Raw genomic sequence first — 22,430 nt, 5'->3', positions numbered from 1 at the left:
GTAGAATATAGTTTATCATTGTTCAGAAACTGTGAGAAATTCCCATCTATAATCCAGTCACTACTGGCTAACTGGGAAATAAATCATCAAAGAACTCTAAGTCAAATCTGCTTATGTGGTGGGGTTACTGTATTTTTAAAATTTTATTTTCATGTATATGAGTCATATGACATTTTTGTCCATCATAGAATAATTATCAAATGTATTAGTCATACCCTTTTGTTATTGCCTGTTCACACTTGTAAAACATCACCTTTTAAATTATTGTTTAACTTTTGTTTTTTAAAAAATCATTTGCTACTCAAAATCTAGTATGAGCAAAGAATTAGAATAGACTTTCAATATTAGAAAATGATTTAAATTGTTACTGAAGCAACATCACTTACTAAGTTTAAAGCATAAGCTGATTTATTCTCATAATCCTATACAAATAAATATTAGTACTTAAAGTTAGCATGCTTTTTCAGGGAAAGTGATCATATAAGGTAGGAGGTAAAGTTTATTAAATATGAGGGAGAATGAGAAAAGGCAAAGGAGAAAAGGAAAAATATACCCATCTGAATGCAGAATTCCAAACAATAGAAAGAAGAGATAAGAAAGCCTTCCTAAGTGAACAATGCAAAGAAATAAAGGAAAACAATAGAATGGGAAAGACTAGAGATCTCTTCAAAAAAATAGAGATACAAAGGGAATATTTCATGCAAAGATGGGCACAATAAAGGACAGAAATGGCATGGACCTAACAGAAGCAGAAGGTATTAAGAAGAGGTGGCAAAATACACAACTATACAAAAAAGATCTTCATGACTCAGATAACCACGATGGTGTGATCACTCACCTAGAGCCAGACATCCTGGAACGTGAAGTCAAGTGGGCCTTAGGAAGCATCACTACAAACAAAGCTAGTGGAGGTGATGGAATTCCAGCTGAGCTATTTCAAATCCTAAAAGATGATGCTGTGAAAGTACTGCACTCAACATGCCAGAAATTTTGGAAAACGCAGCAGTGGCCACAGGACTGGAAAAGGTCAGTTTTCATTCCAATCCCAAAGAAAGGCAATGTCAAAGAATGTTCAAACTAGCACACAATTGCACTCATCTCACATGCTAGCAAAGTAATGCTCAATGTTCTCCAAGCTATGCTTCAACAGTACTTGAACCAAGAACTTCCAGATGTTCCAGCTGGTTTTAGAAAAGGCAGAGGAACGAGAGATCAAATTGCCAACATCCACTGGATCACAAAAGATGTAAGAGAATGCCAGAAAAACATCTACTTCTGCTTCATTGACTACGCTAAAGCCTTTGACTGTGTGGATCACAACAAACTGCGGAAAATTCTTAGAGTTGGGAATACCAGATCACCTTATCTACCTCCTGAGAAATCTGTATGCAGGTCAAGAAGCAACAGTTAGAACAAGATATGGAACATGGAACAACGGACTGGTTCAAAATTGATAAAAGAGTACGTCAAGGTTGTATGTATATTGTCACCCTGCTTATCTAACTTATATGCAGAGTATGTCATGTGAAATGCTGGACTGGATGAAGCACAAGCTGGAGTCAAGATTGCTGGGGAAAACATCAATAAGCTCTAATATGCAGATGACACCACCCTTATAGCAGAAAGTAAAGAGGAAATAAAGAGCCTCTAACTGAAAGTGAAAGAGGAGAATGAAAAAGCTGATTTAAAACTCAACATTCAAAAAACTAAGATCATGCCATCTGGTCCCATCACTTCATGGCAAATAGATGGGGAAACAATGGTCCCATCACTTCATGGCAAAGAGATGGAAACAGACTTTATTTTCTTGGATTCCAAAATCACTGCAGATGGTGACTGCAGCCATGAAATTAAAAGATGCTTGCTCCTTGGAAGAAAAGCTATGACTAACCTAGACAGCATATTAAAAAGCAGAGACATTACTTTGCTGACAAAGGTCCATATAATCAAAGCTATGGTTTTTCTAGTAGTCGTGTATGGATGTGAGAGTTGGACCATAAAGAAGACTGAGCACCAAAGAATTGATGCTTTTGAACTGTGTTGTTGAAGAAGACTCCTGAGAGTTTTTTGGATTGCAAGGAGATCAAACCAGTCAATTCTAAAGAAAATCAGTCCTGAATATTCATTGAAAGGGCTAATGCTGAAGCTGAAGCTCCAGTACTTTGGCCACCTGATGTGAAGAACTGACTCACTGGAAAAGACCCTGATGCTGGGAAAGATTGAAGGCAGGAGGAGAAGCAGATGACAGAGGACGAGATGGTTGCATGGCATCACTGACTCAATGGACTTGAGTTTGAGCAAGCTCTGGGAGATGGTGAAGGACAGGGAAGTCTGGCGTGCTGCAGTCCATGGGGTCGCACAGAGTCAAACAGGACTGAGCGACTGAACAACAGCAGCAACAAATATGAAGAAGTAGAATTCTGACAGGTGACATGACTGTTCATTTAAATTGATAATCAAGTCTAAGTGAGAAACATTAGAAGGTGCACAATACTTTTGGTGTTTGTCATCTTATGAACACATGGGACACAGAGGCAGTATGTCCCCAGTTGACCTCTCCCACCCATTCCGGCAACAATCACTGAAATCTCAACTTGCTAATCGCTTCCATCGTGTTTGTCTCTTTTCGACCCCATGAACTGTAGCCCACCAGGCTTCCATGTCCATGGGATTCTCTAGGCAAGAATACCGGAGTGGGTTGCCATTTCCTTCTCCAGGGATCTATCCTAGCCAGGGATCTAATCCACATCTCTTACGTCTCCTGCATTGGCAGGCAGGTTCTTTATCACTAGCGCTGCTCCTGTCCCTTAATTCTTATGAAGTTGTACAAATTCTCAACTGTTCTCCCTGCCTTTGATCTCTCCTTATTGCAATCCATTATGTTTGCATTTCCCAGATCAACCTTTGTAAAATCTTCTGTTATCCAGTCACTCTTCTTAGAAAGCCCCACTGACACCTAGTTCCATGGTGTTACACTTGACCCCTTCTGCTGCTGCTGCTAAGTAGCTTCAGTCGTGTCCGACCCTGTGCGACCCCATAGATGGCAGCCCACCAGGCTCCCCTGTCCCTGGGATTCTCTAGGCAAGAACACTGACCCCTTCTAAGTTTGGCCAAATTTAACTTTTGAGTCTTCCATTAAATCCTAAGCTATATTGATTATAATAATTGCTTTTGCTTGGAATGCCTTTTATTCCTTCACTATTCTTGTTGAACTGCTTCCATCCTTCAAGATCTGGTCCAGATGTTACCTCTTTCAAGATGTTTCACTTTTTGTTGCTCCTGTAGAAATGAGACTACTGTTCTTTTCATCCTATAACAGTATTTAATCATCCAAATGGAGCTTAACATGAAATGGTGCATGTGTGTGCATGTGTGCCCATGTGTGTGTGTTATTGCCTCTATGCATGTAAATTTATTTAGAGCAGGAAAATGCTTTATAATATTCATATCACACAGTCCAGGGCCTTCTGTATCAGAGCTGGTGCTCAACAAATATTAATTTAATTGAGTTACTGGGATTGGGCACTACTGTTTCAAAAGAGACCTTCTCAATGAGAAACATGTTCAAGATTAATCTATTTTGGGTAACTATGCTGAGGAAGTTTGACTTTCAGACTATAAGTTAAAAACCTGTTTCTTTTCATGATATAGGTGGACCCCAATATTGTCCTTCATGCCTCTGTTTCCGTTCGAAAGCGAAGTTTCTCAAGCAGCGAAAAGAGCAATGGGAACCAGATAGCGCCATCGACCCTGTGGCCTGCAGCCAGTGTGTGGCTGATCACAAAGGTATCCATGAATGTCTCTCTGAGTCACTTCCTGGGCTTACTGGCTCACTTTGCTGCTCTAGTTCCTGACACTCTCCCTCATATAAGCTTGCAATTGAAAGCACTGCAGTTGTTGACTGTTGTGAATCTATGATCTCCTCTTGGTTTGCCTAGTGCAGAGGATGCTGACATGAACATTCAACTCACTTTTAGATGTGCTGATTAGTTAGTACTCCTGAATGTTATTTAATCTAGCATAGAGGGTTGCTATAGTCCACAGACTCACCATTTTCACGAGATTTGTCTGAATATCATTTGCTTCCACTCCTTAGTCTTTATTGTTGAGGTTCACAGAGCCTGGTGAATCAGTATGATACAGTGATAGAGTAAGACCATACTCTAGTTTTAGTTTTAAAACTCTTAGTTTTAAAAGAAATCCCGGAGTATAAAATGTGAACAATGCCTAACACAAAACCTATGTCTTGGCATTATTTTTTTAAACTTTATTCTTACATTATTGAATCAGATTTAAGTTGAGAATATATAATTGCTCTCCCCTTCCCTTTTACTATTGAAATACATTTTACAATTGCCACTGAATATTTATGACTGGAAAGAGATGATGCAGCTTTTTTCTACCCTTCTCCTGCCTCCCTTTGTCTGCTCCCTGTAGACTATTTTTCCTTTTTCCTAGCACTTCCATGAATGCAGAGTCACTCAGACATGTTGCTACTTAGTTTAGGGGGTAGGAGAGATTGAAATTATTTTGTCAAATGAAATTTTGAATTGCCCTTAACTATTAATTTTGCTTTTCAGAGAGCTAAAACCAAAAATTAGAGTAATTGAGACACAAAGATACTAAAAAATATTATCCACTTCATTGACAAAGGCAGAATGAGATTAGATATTTCTTCAATCTGCTTCCAACCTGGAGACTCTCTTAACTACTAGTCCTTTATATTAATATGTTGTATTTTATTTCTGATTTAGTAATAACATTGCCATTTTGTTAAACATATGTTAAACATTGTATACACATTTATTTTCTCATTTAATCTCATAAAAATTATGCAAATTTTCATTATACAGCTGAAAAACTGAGGCCAGTAGGTGATAGAGGAAAGATTCTTGGTCTGTCTAACTTCAAAACTTATGCCATTTTACTGCATTTCAATATAAAACACTTCTCTATATCTGACCAATTTATGAGCATTGATGGAAATATTTTAGTTTTAGCACTACTACTGAATACCAGTGTGACCTCAAGTAAGTCACATACCATATCTGGGCCTTAGTCTTCTGGTAACAGAGTTGGACCAGTTGATATGGAGATTATTTTTCCAGATCTCATATTCTCTAATTCTGTGGCATCTGTTTCTAGAATTTCATGATATCAAAAATCTTGTCCTTATCTAAAAATTTTCCTGAAAAAATTTAAATGCTTACTGCAAAGAGTATGAGTTGTGGAGTTAGACAGGTCAGAATTAGAATCATTTCTGTGATCTTGGGAAAGTTACTTAGCTGCACTGAACCACAATTTTCTTATATATAAAATGAAGTTAGTCCCATTTGTCTTGCATAGTGGCTATGGTGATTGAGAAAATATGTTTGAAGTTCAAGCATACTATCTGGTATACAGAAAGTGCTTAACAAGTGGTGATTCTTTTTCTTCACCCCAAGGAGTTCCCTTTCTCTATAGACAAGCATGTTCAAATGAGGATTCCATTCAGTGCTAATTAGAACAAAAATTTACAAAAATACTTTTTTCCCTAGTCATTGTGCATGTGTGTATTCTTTCCCACACAACAAAACCATGAGAAATAAAAGTCACATGTTAAAAAGAGAACCATTTTGAAAATCTTCTAAGATTTAAAGTTCTATCCTTTTCTTCCCCCAAAATAAATTAGTTTACCTGTTAAAACGGAGAAGTTTCCATGCCATAAGTCCTCAATATGTATAAATAAATTCCTCAGCGGTTGTCACTTATTTGAAATGTTGTGTCGATTTACTAAGTAAGAAAATTGTTAAATGCCCATTCAAGCAATATTCTCAATCAACTTCCTTATCAGAGAATCATAACATTTAAAATGAAAGTAGTTCATAAACCACCTTAAAATGTTTAACCCATGGTATTTAGACCCAGAATAAAACTTTAAATTGGTACCAGAGGTTAAGGATTTGTTTCAGTCTTTTCGGTTCACTGCCTTTATTTATTTTTTTTCTGTGCATACATATTTCAAGTAAGCTCTGTAGTTATAACTATAACAAGTGACACGTAATGGACCCCAAATCACTACACTGTGAAATATGCACAGAAAAAAAGGACAAATGAAGATATCAAGGTCTGCTTTATTTTGCGCTGAACTGTAAAACGCCACCCTTGTCCACCAGAAGATGGCTGATCCCGAGCAGGGCTCACTGACTGCTAAGTTGTGGGTAGTATTTCACTTTCGGCAACTGTTAATATCCGAGTTTACCCAGGCATAATGACCTCACTATTTGTGACACATTGTTGAATTTTCTGGTTCTTTTAACATATTTAGACCTTTCTCCCCCCCCCCTCCCATTCATTGGAAGACTGGAATGATCCTGAGCCAAGCGATAACTCAGAGCTGTCTAGCTATTGGTCATCCAATCAGAGTCAAGGCTACTGATGGCACATCATTACAAGGATACAAGTTAATCTTACAGAAAAGGTAATGTTTATGAGCTATGTACCTGAAAACAAGAAATGTTAATTTCAAGATTCCTGAGCAGTCCAATTATCATGCTTCCTGGCTTAGGTGGAATATTCATTATGTTTCAAATTTGTGTTCAAAATATCAATAGTAATTTTTCTAAAATAAGCTTGAAAACATATGCCACTTAATTAGATAGTATGTCTTACATATTTTTAAAACTGAAAAGTTGCCTTCAGTATATATCTGTTGTAGACAAGCTGCTGCTTCACTCTGTAATTATTGGAACTCATTTCTTTGTATCCATTTTGGTATTTAAGAATTTAATGTGTTATGTGTATTCCTAACCTTTTCTCCATCTTCTGAATATGAAATATTGAACAATGAAGGAAAAATCAAGGAGACAAAAAAATTCTGGCTAGTAAGGCACCAAAAGTGTCATTCTTGTTTGTTTTTTCTGACTTGGAAGATAAAACTAAAAATAGATTTAGAAGAAAAAATCAACACTAAGGAAGAAAGGTGATTTATCTCCAACCACCTGGAAATATTGTTTCCTAAATCTGTTTTCTATTTCATTTGTCTTTTGATTTTACCTAGTGTTGATAAAAACAAGTCCTATTGTATTTCAAGACTTAGAAAGCTGTTAGCCAACTACTCTGGCTGGATAGACAATTAGGATGTGCTTAGGGCTAAAGCCAGAACTAGGGCATTTAGGCACCAGAGAAAGTGGCTCAGCCACAAATATAGAAGGGAAATTTTCTCTAACATGCAAAGCATACTGTCCAACAGGTATTAGAATATTACATAATGGTTTAAGAACATGATCTACAGAGTCAGATTTCAAGGTATAAATCCTAACTTACTCTAACAACAACAACAACAAAAACAAATTCTGAGCCAGACACTATTTTAATTCATTTATACTGTATTTTTACATTTAAACTTAACAACACTTGATAAGGTAGGTATCATTACTATCCTTACAGATGGGAGATTGAAATACAGAGTTTAATCACTTACTCAAGGTCATATCTAAGTGATTGGGGAGGAATGCAAATTCAAGCAACTATAATCTATAACTCACTCTTAGCCACAAAACTATAGTCTGTAGGTCAAAATCCAATCATACAATTGCCAGTGAGTGCCAAGTGTGGTAGTAGATACCTCAGAGAATGAGTAGGGTACATTAATTGAAACACCCAAGCAGAAGGAAGAGAGGGACAGTAGCTTGCTATCACACAAACTGGCCAGTGTGAGTAGAGTCCTAAACACATGGTTCCCAAGGAGGAGCAAACAAACCCAAAGCAAGTCCCAGGTTGATATGGTGCTGTACTTGGAGTAGCTAACAAGTTTTCTGGGGCAGAATCAATGCTGTAAACTGGAATCCCACAAAGCATCAAGTTGCAATAATAACAAGTGCAAACCATGGGGCATGGAGCCAGAGATGCTTCAGCTCACTTAGTCCAGGGTTATAATAAAGAGAAGAATCAGTCAATTGTAACTGACATAGAAATGATACAGATTATAGAATTAATACACAGGTCATTAAAACAGTTGTTATCATTGTATTCCATATATTCAGGTAGCTAGAGGAAAGATTGAACATGTTAAATAGAGACACAGAACATATCAAAAGACTCAAATCAAATTTCTAGATATGAAAACTTCAATGTATGACTTGAAAAATATGCTGAATTTGTCTAATAGCAGATTAGACATTGTGGAAGAAAATTTTAGTGAACTTACATACCAAAAGAACCTATTCACAGTGAAAACCAGAGAGGAAAAAATATGGATTGAAGAAAAATGAACAGAGCACTATTGGTTGTGAAAAGCTTCAGATGGCCTAATCTCAGAATAATTAGAGTCTCTGAAGGGAAGAAGCAGGGAACAGAAAAATATTGGAAGAAATGATGTCTTCTAAAAATATAGGACAAAAAATTTCAAAATTTTGTGAAAACTACAACCCACACATCCAAGAAGTTCAGCAGATTTTAAGCATAAGAAACACTAAGAAAAGAAACCCAGGAAAAATCATAATCAAATTCCTTAAAATCAGTGATAAAGAGAAAAATCTTATGAGTACACAGAGAGAAAAGGCATATTTATTAAGTACAAAAGGAATAAAGATAAGAATGACAGCAGATTTCTTGTTGGTAACAATAAGAGAGAAGAAAGTGGAAGAATATCTTTAAAAACTGAAAGAACAAAAAAACCAACCTATCAATATAGAAATCATTTCCCAATGAAAATATTAATATCTTTTAAATATTAAGGCAAAATAAAAAAAATTCATATATTAGTCAGAAACTGAAAGAATTTGTCACCAGCAGACCTAGAGAGCAAACAGTGTTTAAAGAATTCCTTCAAGCAGAAGAATGTTGGTATCAGATGAAAATGAAGAGCACTGGGAATAACAACCACATAGACAATATAAACATCTCATTTCTTATTTAAGTCTCTTTAAAATATAATTTTTTGTTTAAAGCAAATAGTAATATATTATGGAGAGAAAAACATGTAGATACAAAACATATGAAGTTAACAGTACAAATGCCAATAGGAGAAACGAAAGAAAGACTCTCATATTGTATTTGTCAAGTGGTATGATATCCAGTGGCTCAGCAGTAAAGAATCCACCTGCAATGCAGGAGATGCAGGTTCAATCTCTGGGTCAGGAAGATCCTCTGGAAAAAGAAATGGCAACCCACTCCAATATTCTTGCCTGGGAAATCCCATGGACAGGGGAGCCTGGCAGGCTACAGTCCATGGATCACAAAAGAGTCAGACATGACTTAGCAACCAAATAACAACAATGATATCAACTGAAAGTAGACTGATAAGTTAAGGATGTCCTAAAAGTTAAATATCCTATTTCAATAATGAATAGAACATGTGAGGAGGAAACTGTGAGGATACAGAAGACTAGAACAACACTGTCAATTAACTTGACCTAATTGATATTTATAGAAGAACATACCCAAGAACAGCAGAAGACATATTCATTTAAAGAAAAAGTATATTAAATCAGATGGAGTATATTCTAGCTATAAAACAAGTCTCAATACATTTAACAGAATTTAAATATTATAAAAAAGATTCTCTGACCATAATAGAATTACACTAGAAATCAGATAGATTTCACAAGGTCCTACTGTGTAGCACAGGGAACATTATTTAATTTCTTGTGATAAGCAATAATAGGAAAGAACATAAAAAAGAAAGTATATGTGTATGTATAACTGAATCACTTTGCTGTACATCAGAAGTTAACATAACAGTGTAAATCAACCATCCTTAAATTAAAAAAAAAAAAAGCAGATGCCTTTCTGGAAAACCCTCAAGTATCTAGACATAAGTAACACATTTCTAAATGACCCAAGAATCAAAGAAGAGATCAAGATGGAAATTAGCAAGTATTTTTGAACTGAATGAAAATGAAAATACACATATTAAAAACTGTGGGATGCTGCCCAAGAAGTTCTTAGATGGAAATTTATGTAAATACCTATATAAGGAAAGAAGTGAAAGTGAAAGTTGCTCAGTTGTGTCCAACTCTTTGTGACCCATGGACTATACAGTCCATGGAATTCTCCAGGCCAGAATACTGGAGTGGGTAGCCTTTCTCTTCTCCAGGGGATCTGCCCAACCCAGGGATTGAACCCAGGTCTCCTGCATTGCAGGCAATTCTTTGCCATCTGGGCCACAGGGGAATCCCAAGAATACTGGAGTGGGTAGCCTATCCCTTCTCCAGCAGATCTTCCCAACCCAGGAATCGAACCGGGGTCTCCTGCACTGCAGACAGATTCTTTACCAACTGATCTAAGAAGAAAGCAAATCAGTGACCTCAGTTTCCATTTTGAGAAACTAGAGTAAGAAGAGCAAATCAAACTCAAAGTAATCAGAAGACATAAAATAATAAAAGAGTGGAAATCAGTGAAATAGAAAATAGGAAAAAAAGAGAAAAATCAACAAAATCAAAAGCTGTTTTGTTTTGATTTTTTTCCAAAGATCAAAGAAACTGATAAACCTCTAGCCAGACTGCTCAGGAAATAAAGGAATAGGACACAAATTACCAATATCAGGAATGAGAGAGGTGATATCATACAGTTATTAAAGGGATAATGGAATATTTTGAACAAAGATGTGCCAATAAAATTGCCAAATTGAGATGGTTAAGAACCAATTTCTTCAAGGGCACAAATTGCCAATGTCTACTCAAGAAGAAATAGGTAAGCTGAATAGTCCTGGATCTCTTAAAGAAATTAAATTTTTAGTTAAAAACTTTCCCACAAAGAAAACCTCAGATTCAGATGATTTCACTAGCTTCACTGGGGAATTCTGCCAAATAATGCCAATTCTCCATTTTCTTACATAGAAAATAGAAGAGGGAATACTTCCTAGCTAATTCTATGAGGCCAGTGTTATTCTGAAAACAGAAATCAGACAGACATTACAGGAAAAGAAAATCATAGACCAATATCCCTTGTGAACATAAATGCAAAAAATTCTTAACATTTTAACAAGTTGAATACAATAAAAAAGACAATACATCATTACCAAGCAGTGTTTATCCCAGGAGAATGAAGTTGAAAATCAATGTAAATCACTCAATTGGCAGACTGAAAAGGAAAAAAATCACAAACATCAAATTGATATAGGAAAAGCTTTTAACAAAGGTCAGAATCCCTTCCTAATAGAAAGTTTTCTATTCAGAAAACTGAATAGAAGGGAACTTTGTCAATATGACAAAGGACATCTGCAAAAAAACATACAGCTGACATATTTAATGATGAAAGACTAGTGCTTCCTCCTAAAGTCAAAAACAAGGCAAGGTTGTCCACTCTCACCTATTCACCATTGCATAGAAAACTATAGCCAGTATAATAAGAAAGGGAAAAGAAATAAAAGACGTCTAGATATGAATTGAAGAAATAAAACTGACTTAATTTCAAATAGTATGATTATCTATGTAGAAAATCCTATGAAAACTGCAAAAAATTTCTACAACTAATAAATGAGTTTAGCAAGTTTGAGGGCTTGAGATCAATATATGTATATACATATATAAACAATATATATATGTGTGTTTATATATATGCATATACATATATATTGTTTGTTGTATTCCTGTACACTAACAACAGGCAACTTTAAAAGTTAAAATTTTAAAATGCCAAACGTCAAAAGTATGACATGCTTCAATATGAATCAGATAAAATATGTACAAGACTTGTGTACTGAAAACTATAAAACATTGCTGAGAAAGAGTAAATAAGACCTAAATAGATGCAGGGATATACTGTATCCATGGATTGAAAGACTCTGTATGATTATGATGTCCATTCTCCTCAGATTGACCTATAGATTTAATGCAATCTCAATAAAAATCACAGGAAGTTTCTTTTATAAAAGCTATCAAGGTAATTTTAAAATCCATATAGAATTACAAAAGATCTAGAATAGGCAAAACAACTTTAAAAAGAACAAAATTACCTGATCTCAAGACTTACTGTAAAATAAAAGTAATGAAAAAAAAAACAACAAAAGAATAAAATAGCAGTAATGAAAAACGGTGTGCTATTGGCACCAAAGTAGACAATTGGATCAATAGAACAGAATAGAACATCCAGAAATAGATCCAAAGATATATGGTCAATTTACTTTTGATGAAATTGCAAGAGAAATTCAGTGGAAAAAGAATTTTCTTTTTTTTTGACTAATGGTGATGGAACAACTGGATATCAATATATAGAAAAACTTTGATCCGTATGTAATACAATAAACAGTAGTTAACTCAAAATGGATTATAGACTTAAATGTAAAAACTAAAATTGAATATTTTAGACAAAAGCATAGGAGAAAATATTTATGATCTTGTCTTAGCCAAACTTTCTTACATATGATGTCAAAAACATGATCCACAAAAATATAAATTGATAAGTTGGACTTCATTAAAATCAAGACTTTCTGCTCTTTGAAAGGCATTGTTAAGAGAATAACAAGACAAGTGACACACAAGGAGAAATAACTTCAAATAATAGATATTTGCAAAATACACACAACTCAAGAAAAATTGGGCAGGTAAATGATTTGGACAAATAGTGTAACAAGGAAGATATACAGTTGGCATATGAAAAGATGCTAATCATTCAGTCAGTTCAGCTCAGTCGCTCAGTTGTATCTGACTCTTTGTGACCCCATGGACTGCAGCACGCCAGGCCTCCCTGTCCATCGCCAACTCCCGTAGTTTACTCAAACTCATGTCCATTGAGTCGGTGATGCCATCCAACCATCTCATCCTCTGTCATCCCCTTCTCCTCCTGCCTTCAATCTTACCCAGCATCAGGGTCTTTTCCAATGAGTCAGTTCTTTGCATCAGGTGGCCAAAGTTTTGGAGTTTCAGCTTCAGCATCAGTCCTTCCAATGAAAATACAGGACTGATTTCCTTTAGGATGGACTTGTTGGATCTCCTTGCAGTCCAAGGTTCTCTCAAGAGTCTCCTGCAACACCACAGTTCAAAAGCATCAATCCTTCGGCGCTCAGCTTTCTTTGTAGTCCAACTGTCACATCCACACATGACTACCGGAAAAACCATGTAGCTTTTACTAGATGGACGTTTGTTGGCAAAGTAATGTCTCTGCTTTTTAATATGCCATTTAGTTAGTCATAATTTTTCTTCCAAGGAGAAAACATCTTTTAATTGCATGGCTGCAGTCACCATCAGCAGTGATTTTGGAGCCCAAAACATAAAGTCTGTCACTGTCTCACTGTTTCCCCACCTATTTGCCATGAAGAGATGGGACCAGATGCCATGATCTTAGTTTTCTGAATGTTGAGTTTTAAGCCAATTTTTTCACTCTCCTCTTTCACTTTCATCAAGAGGCTCTTTAGTTCATCTTCGCTTTCTGCCATAAGTGTGGTGTCATCTGCATATCTGAGGTTATTGATATTTCTCCTGTCAATCTTGTTTCCAGTTTGTGCTTCTTCCAGCCCAGCGTTCCTCATGATATACTCTCCATGTATATTAAATAAGCAGGGTGAGAATATACAGCCCTGATGCTAAACATTAGGGGAATGCAAAATACAACTAAAATGAAGTAACACCACATATGTAGTAGAAGGTCCAGTGTTTAAAATGTGACCATATTGAGTGCTGGTGAGAATGTGGAACAACTGGAACCCTCATAGTTGGTACATGGTTTCTACATAGTTGGTAGAAATATAAATGCTTCAAAACTTTGGAAAATAATTGATACTCTCCTAAAATATACTCTCCTAAAAAAATCACTGCGGATGGTGACTGCAGCCATAAAATTAGAAGACATTGCTTCTTGGAAGAAAAGCTATGATAAACCTAGGCAGCATATTAAAAAGCAGAGACATTACTTTGCTGACCAAGGTCTGTATATTCAGAGCTATGGTCTTTCCAGCAGCCATGTATGGATGTGAGAGTTGGACCATAAAGAAGGCTGAGCACCAAAGAATTGATGCTTTTGAATTGTGGTGCTAGAGAAAACTCTTGAGAGTCCCTAGGACAGCAAGGAGATCAAACCAGTCAACCCTAAAGGAAATCAACCCTGGATACTTACTGAAAGGACTGATGCTAAAGCTGAAGCTCCAATACTGAGCTGAGCATTGGAAAAGACCCTGATGCTGGGCAAGACTGAAGGCAAAAGGAGAAGAGGGCGGCAGAGCATGAGATGGTAGGATGGCATCACCGATTCATTGAACGTGAACTTGGGCAAACTCCAGGTGATCGTGAGGGACAGGCAGGCCTGGTATGCTGCAGTCCAGGGGGTCACAAAGAGTCAGACATGACTTAGCAACTGAACAACAACAAATGCATGCATATATGTACACACAAACCCACACATATGTGTGTATTTATATTTATATACAGGTAGGTATATACATACCGTAGTTTACTGCCCAGCCTCTCCTCGATTATTCAAGGAATATGAAAGTCCTTATGAAGACTTGTACATAAATGTTTATAGCAGCTTTATTTCTAAAGCCAAAAGTAAAAACTGGAAACAACCAAAATGTCCATCCATAGGTGAACAGGTAAATAAATTATAGTGTATCTATATAGAAAATATTACTTAACAATAAAAAGAAACTAACTCTTGATTCACACAACAATATGGATGAATCTCAAAACAGTTATATCGAGGAGAAGAAACAAACCCATTAAGGGTATATATTGTTTGATTCCATTTGCATAAAATTTTAGAGAGTCCTAACTAATCTAATCTAGATGCAGATGGTGACTGCAGCCATGAAATTAAAAGACACTTGTTCCTTGGAAGAAAAGCTATGACAAAACTAGACAGCATATTAAAAAGCAGAGACATTACTTTGCCAACAAAGGACCCTATAGTCAAAGCTGTGGCTTTTCCAGTAGTCATGTATGGATGTGAGAGTTGGACCATAAAGAAGATTGAGACCGAAGAATTGATGCTTTTGAACTGTGATGTTGGAGAAGACTCCTGGGAGTCCCTTGGACTGTAAAGAGATCAAACCAGTCAATCCTAAAGGAAATCAGTCCTGAATATTCATTGGAAGGACTGATGCTGAAGATGAAGCTCCAATACTTTGGCCACCTGATGCGAAGAGCTGACTCATTAGAAAAGACCCTGACGCTGGGAAAGATTGAGGGAAGGAGGAGAAGGGGACAACGGAGGACGAGATGGTTACATGGCATCACTGACTCAATGAACGTGAGTTTGAGCAAGTTCCGGGAGTTGGTGAAGGACAGGGAAGTCTGGCATGCTGCAGTCCATGGGGTTGCAGAGTTGGACATAACTGAGCAACTGAAGAACGACAACTAATCTAGGAAGATCAGTGTTTGCTTGGAGATAGGATGGTAGGAAGGGACAGGAGGGCATGATTACAAAAGAGCACACAGAAACTTTGGGGGTGGGTTTTTGGGGGTGAGAGATCTGGATATATGTTCATTATCTTGCTTGTTGTGATGCTTGAAAATGTATACACATGTTTCAAAACTTAGCAATTTTTATGCTTTAAATATGTGCCTGTCGGTTGTATAATGTTTTATAATATTTTCAGTTATTTCCCATTAATGTTGTTTTTAGAAATTACAAAAAGAGAAAAAAAAAAAAAAACCTCAGGAAAAACCCAAAAGTTAAAATGATGAGTAGGGAATGACTAAGCGGTTATTTTAAAAGGAAATGGTGAAGGAAGACCACTCAGTGTGATCCATGGTCTAGGTAAAGATAGCAGGTGTGTGAAAAGGTTATATGCAGCTTGATGAGCATGCTCCTCATGCCCAGGGCTCTCCCTGGGCTCAGTGCATACTGAAGCTGGTGCTGATCTGGTCTTAGGGCCCTGAGATTACTTCCTACTCTGGCCAGGATTATTGTGGAATTGGGTGGGATTAAAGTTTAAACTCAATGTCTTTATTGCCTATAGAGAAGAGAACTTGGGAAAGGAAAAAGATGATAAAAAAAAAAAAACTGTTGTAAGTTTAACTTGAAACATCTGTATTTACAAGAAAAGATTTGGTTTAATTTAGAAAGGAAAGAAAGAGATCAAGGAAGAGAATGAGGGATTTAGGATGGGCCAGAAAAAAGGAGGCTCTCTATACAGATGAGGATTTTTGCCTTTGTATTGATGAAGCTTGCCTTTAACTGAGAAACAAAATCTATTGTGAGGCTATATTTTGTAAGGACTAGGATTTTTAGAACTCACTCACCTCTGGATAAGTTTATCTTTTCCAGAGCATCTGAAATGCTTGTGTTTTATTTCTTTAAAAATACAACCATATTTCACTGTATAACAATAAATATCCTCATGTGGCAGCAACTTTTAGCGATAAAAATTTTTCCTCTTCTCGTAAGTAGTATTAATAGCATGTGATTTTAGCAAAGCTATGAATTAAGACATTGCCTTTTATATGCTAAAAATAATAGAACTAGCACTTAAGATAGCAACCTGACAACTCAAAGAGTATTATAAACATATCATGCCTCATTAGTTCAGTTATGTCTCCTTTAGTGTCACTCATCCTGTTCTTATTCCGTATAGTGAGTGCTTGCACATGTTTGTCGTTGAATGATTGTCTGTGGTGTGTATAAGACCACGAGGGGATGAAAGACAAACCAACAATGTCATTATCAATTGATCTCAAAACGATAAAAACATAAAAATCACAAACCGAAAAATCAAAAATGCTTCTTTCTAAAAGATATTTGGGGCGTCAATTAGACAAACCAATTGAATCAAAGATTTTTTTTTTTAATACCATCATTTAAGCCGGATTTTGCTTCAGTTTTTAAAGAATGTGGATTATAGGATCTGACCTGTAAATTTGTAAACTACTTAAAGCAATACGCACACATAGATACAGACACATATACACACATCCATTTACACACAGAGGTTAGATTATGGACAGTAAAAACTAGGGACCTATAGATTTTGTTTGATATGCATATTATTATAATATTTGTAATTAGTTACGAGCTTATAGAAACAGGGAGATTTCATGCAAAAAATTACTGGCCTTTATTGAAAAAATCAGAATTGGCAACACTGAACTTTCACCCTTTCATGACACCATTATTCCCCCTCTGGATGGAACATATACCCTCCAGTTTGCTGTATTCTTCACAATTTCCAATAACAGCTCTCACATTAGTTCTAACTAGCTTCATTTATTTCTGTTACCAGTCTGTAATTACCAGAACCCTTCATATTTCCTCACATCTCTGCTTTCCTCTCATATTCTAATTTCATTTTCTTTTAATAATGTCTTGTTCTTCTTTACCCAAATTTGACATTTAAAGCTTAACCTTGCCTAGTCTTTCTAATCCATACCCCATTTATTTAATCACCAAATCAGTTCTTCTTTTATAATACTTCAAGTACGTGGTCCTTTCTTTCCTTGGCTCTCATCACTCTAGTTCAGTGTTATCCAAAGTCTGGTCCATAAACCACACACATCCAAATTCCCCAGAGTTCTTGTGATTGGAATCATTTGTGATACCTGCTAATGTATATTTCTGGGAGTCCAGACCTTAAGAATCAAAATCTCTGAGGATAGGGGCCTGGAGACGTACATTATTAATAAGCACCCATCCCAACATACCCAGAAATTTTTCATGTTTTCATATATAACGTGGGTGTAGGTGAAAGGCTAATGTGCGCTGAACGATTATGTACATTTACGTGCTCTGCCCAGATCATATAGTTCCTTGCTTTAGAATAGAGCGTTACCTGACACCTCTTATTCTCAACCATTGATGCTTCTGTCAAAACTCTGAGGCAGTAGGAAAAGTCTTGTTTAACATCCCATTACACTTAATTTAATTCATTTGTCCTATCTCTGTAAGGTTTCTAAATATTAATGAATACATGATGAGTTAATTTAGGCATGATTAGCTTCATCACATTTTAGTTTTTCTTTCTTACTCAGACTTAGCTCAGAAAATCTGATATTCCTTAATAAAATTTCCTAATTGTTTGGGAAATAGGTGCCTGAGGTTCCTAATTTTCCACAGTATCTTTTTTTCTTCTCATCCTCTGAATCCTTTTATTTAATTAAGCCGCCTTCTTTATGTCTCACAGAGGATCATTTTTGGGGATGGAAATTTCTATAATATTCTTGTTGACTCTATTTATTCTCTAGACCCTTAATCACTGTTGCCATTGGTTATACACACACATGCACACACACATACACACTCATTCACACATCCCCACAGAACTTTGGGTACTAAAGCTATTAGGTGTCTTAGGAAAGGCTTTAGCTGCTGAGGTAGCAGTGATGGTAGCGGCGTGGTAGAATCCTTAGAATATGTGCGGTCCTCCTGCCAGACTGTGGGAAATGATATGTCTACTTGAAACCTACAAACGTGTTAATGTGGAGAAAAGTTGTCAATCTCTAAATTACATTTTCATTACAGACATAAAGGAGATGATTCTCAGAAGTGGGTGTTTGGAACTGATGGTTGTATTTATTCCAAGGTAAGGACTATAAACCACAGCTTTATTCCAAATTTTATTTATTTTTTTAATATTCTTATAAAAATGCACTATCAGTTATTGAGAGCAAGAAATGCTTTTTTCTGAACAAATGATTTCATTTTAACTCAGGTTGACTTGATACTTTCCTCTGAAGTTTTGCTTGACTTAAAATAAGTTTTCCAAAGCCAAATATAATTTTCTTCAATTCATGGCTGTGAAACAACCTAGAATTTTGGGGCATCAATTTCCTTCTGTTTTTAAAATAAATGTATTACTTTTTAAAATTGAGCTATAATTGATGTATAGCATTGTGTAAGTTCAAGGTGTACAATGCATTAATTGGTTCCATATATATTGAAATATGATTACCCCATAGCTAACTCCAGATATACAGCACTGTATAAGTTTAAAGTATAGAGCATACTGATTTGACTTACGTACATCATAAAATGATTACCACAATAAGTTTAGTAAACATCCATCATCTCATACAGATACAAAATAAAAGAAAAAACCCTTTTCCTTGTGATGAGAAATTTTAGGATCCATACTGTTAGCCAGTGTCATATATAACAAGCAGTAGCATTAATTATATTCATGATGAAGTGAAAGTGAAAGTCGCTCAGTCGTGTTTGACTATTTGTGTCCCCATGGACTACAGTCCATGGAATTCTCCAGGCCAGAATATATCCCCTTCTCCAGGGGATCTTCCCAACCCAGGGATTGAACCCAGGTCTCCCTTATTGCAGGCAGATTCTTTATCAGCTGAGCCACCAGGGAAGCCCAAGAATATTGGCGTGGGTAGCCTATTCCTTCTCCAGCAAATCTTCCTGACCTAGGAATTGAACCAGGGTCTCCTGAATTGCAGGTGGATTCTTTACCGGTTGAGCTACCAGGGAAGCCCTTATTTTGTGCATTAAATCCCTAGTACTTATTTATCTTATAACTGAAAGTTTGTACCTTTGACCACTGAAAGTTTGAACCTCTCCCCACTCAATTCTGGTAACTGCAAGTCTGATCTTTTGTTCTATGAGTTGTTTGTTTGTTTTTGAAGTGTAACTGACTACAACACTATGTTAGTTCCAGATGCATGACATAGAGATTTGATATTTCTATACATTACAAAACGATCACCACAATAAGTCTAGTTACCATCCGTCACTATACAAAGACATCATATTATTGTTGATTGCATTCCTCACACTGTACGTTTCATTCCCATAACTTATTTCGTAATTGGAAATTTGTATCTCTTACTCTCCCTCACTTACTTCACTCATCCTCCCCAACCCTCCCCAACCCTCCCCTCTGGCAATCACCTATTCTCTGTATCTGTGACTCTGTTTATACTTTGTTATGCTTCTTTGGGCTTTCCTGATGGCTCAGATGGTAAAGGATCCACCTGCAATGAGGGAGACCTGGGTTCAGTCCCTGGGTTGAGCAGATCCCCTGGAGGAGGGCACGGCAACCCACTCCAGTGTTCTTGCCTGGAGAATCCCCATGGACAGAGGAACCTGGCTGGCTACAGTCCATGGGGTCAAGAAGAGTCAGACATGACTGAACAAATAAGCGCACGCACACACACACACACACACATGCTTGTTCACTGGTTTTGTTTTATAGATAACACATATTAGTGAAGATATGTAATATTTCTCTTTCTCTGTCTAAATTGTTTCACTTAGCATAATACCCTCAAAGTTCATCCATGTTGTCACAAATGGCAGAATTTCCTTCTTTTTTATGGCTGAGTAGTATTCCATTATATACATATATATATAAATGTATAAATATATATATGCCAGGCAAAACAAAATATTGCGCTAGAAGTTAGGAGAGTGGGTATAGCTGAAGAATGTTATGACTGAAAGGGGCCATGAGGAGTGCTGAGGTGTGTTGCTGTTCCCTTTCTTGACCTGGTTGTTTGGTTAAATAGGTATTCACTATGTGCAAATGGATTGAATGTACGCTTATGATCTTTGTATTCTTCTCTATGTGTATTGCATTTATAATTACAATGCTGTACACCAGAAATTAGTATAATATCGTAAGTCAACTATGCTTCAATTTTAAAAAGTTTGCTTTAGTAAAATGAGATTTGCCTTGAGTACTCAAGATTTCCTTCCTGGTTCTGTGATTCCAAGTCTAAATAGTATGTTAATCATCAAGATTTAAGAGAGGCAAAAGTTAAACTAATCACATGGTACCTGTTAGTGTTTGCCTCAGAATCCCACCGTCATGATTTCAGACATGCCAAGAATCAAACTGAAAATACATGGTATATTATTTTTACAGTAGTACTATAAAAAGTACCATAAACTTGGTGGCTTAAAATAGCAGAAATTTTTTTTCCTCACAGTTCTGGAAGCTAGAAGTCTGAGGTCAAGCTGTTTGGCAACCCTGTGCTCCATCTAAATCCTCTAAGGAAAGATCCTTCCTTGTCTCTTCCATCTTTGGGTAGTTCCAGACATTTCTTGATTTGTGGCAGCTTAACTCCAATCTCTGCCTCCATCTGTACATGGCCATCTCCCTGCATGTCTGAGTCTTCACATGGCATTGAATTCTCTGTGTGTCCATGTTCAAATTTCTCTCTTCTAATAAAGACACAAGTCGTTTTAGATTAGCACTCATACCAATGACCTAATATTAATTTGATTACATCTGTCACACTTACAGGTACCAAGGGTTAGAACTTCAACATACTTTCATACTCTTTGCAAGAGACATAATTCAAACTATAACATATAGCGTGGTAGTTATCAGTTTATTCCCTCACAGTGCCAAATCCACAATTCATTGCCTGGCACCTGCCTTGGGCAGCTTCACAGCAGAGTTATTACCAGAGGGTAATGGTTGTGAATGGTTTCCTTGAGCATATTCCTTGTGAGTGGCTTTTTAGTGAGGTGTTAGCAATTCAGTACTTCCCTGTAGGTGGCTTTCTCTGGTGCTCCAAAGGCATATTAACAGTGAATCCTGCTGCGCCCTGCCTCAGCGACTACTTCAACATCCAGTGAGTTACATCTGTGCCCTCAGTGTGGTCTAGATCTCAGCCCTGGGTCAGGTATCTTCCTTGGATATTCTGTCTAAGGTCTAGGAGTACTGGGCTCGCTATCTCTGATATTCATATTTTCTTTAGTGTTCTCTTGAACTTCTCAGCTCTCATCACTTCATGGCAAATAGAAGCAGAAAAAGTGGAACAGTGACAGATTTTATTTTCTCGGGGCTCCAAAATCACTGCAAACAGTGACTGCAGCCGTGAAATTCAAAAGCGCTTGCTCCTTGGAAGAAAAGCTATGACAAACCTAGACAGCATATTAAAAAGCAGAGAAATCACTTTGCCAACAAAGGTCCGTATAGTCAAAGCTATGGTTTTTCAGTAGTCATGTACGAACGTGAAAGTTTGACAATAAAGAAGGCTGAGCGCCAAAGAATTGATGCCTTTGAATTGTGGTGCTGGGGAAGACTCTTGAGAATCCCTTGGATTGCAAAAAGATCAAACCAATCAATCCTAAAGGAAATCAACCCTGAATATGCATTGGAAGGAGTGATGATGAAGCTGAAACTCCAATACTTTGGCCACCTGATGCGAAGAACTAACTCGTTGGAGAAGACCCTAATGCTGGGAAAGACTGAGGACAGGAGGAGAAGGGAACGGCAGAGGATGAGATGCTTAGACAGCATCACCAACTTAATAGACATGAATTTGAGCAAACTCTGGGAGATAGTGTAGGACAGGGGAGCCTGACATGCTGCAGTCCATGGGGTCTCAAAGAGTCAGAGAGGACTTAGTGACTGAACAACAAAACAAATTTCCTGTCACTCTAGTCCTCTGTCACTAATAGCTTATATTAAATGTTCCTCTTCAAAATACTATGTGATTTCTGTCTCTGTGTTGGATCCTGACTAATAAACATAGTACCTTTCTTTCTCGAGTGTTCTAGAAATTGAGCTGTTATTCTCTTGCAACTTGCATCACTTTAGCAGTTTGAAGTGTTTT

The 22,430-nt window shown here is 36.7% G+C and overlaps 1 protein-coding gene across 6 annotated transcripts in view; it reads left to right on the top strand.

Annotated features, from left to right (window-relative positions):
- DCDC1 (doublecortin domain containing 1) overlaps positions 1–22,430 on the top strand; it is a 453,546-nt gene that overhangs the window by 245,327 nt on the left and 185,789 nt on the right. For 5 of the 6 annotated variants that reach the window (XR_014069367.1, XR_014069370.1, XR_014069369.1 and 2 more), the window contains exons 15-17: positions 3,652–3,786; positions 6,342–6,460; positions 18,373–18,433. Coding sequence is in view for 1 of the 6 variants with exons in the window: in XM_081544080.1 (XP_081400206.1) it covers positions 3,652–3,786; positions 6,342–6,460; positions 18,373–18,433 (315 nt within the window). In the remaining 5 variants the exon portion in view is untranslated. Of the gene's footprint in view, positions 1–3,651; positions 3,787–6,307; positions 6,461–18,372; positions 18,434–22,430 lie in introns of all 6 variants that reach the window. The other variant, XR_014069371.1, reaches the window with a different exon arrangement.

Source organism: Giraffa tippelskirchi, chromosome 11 (assembly GCF_054371585.1).
Source record: "Giraffa tippelskirchi isolate mGirTip1 chromosome 11, T2T-mGirTip1v1.2.pri, whole genome shotgun sequence".
Lineage (NCBI taxonomy): Eukaryota > Metazoa > Chordata > Mammalia > Artiodactyla > Giraffidae > Giraffa > Giraffa tippelskirchi.
The sequence above is the reverse complement of the archived record's forward strand: the minus strand, read 5'-3'. Positions and strand labels throughout refer to the sequence as shown.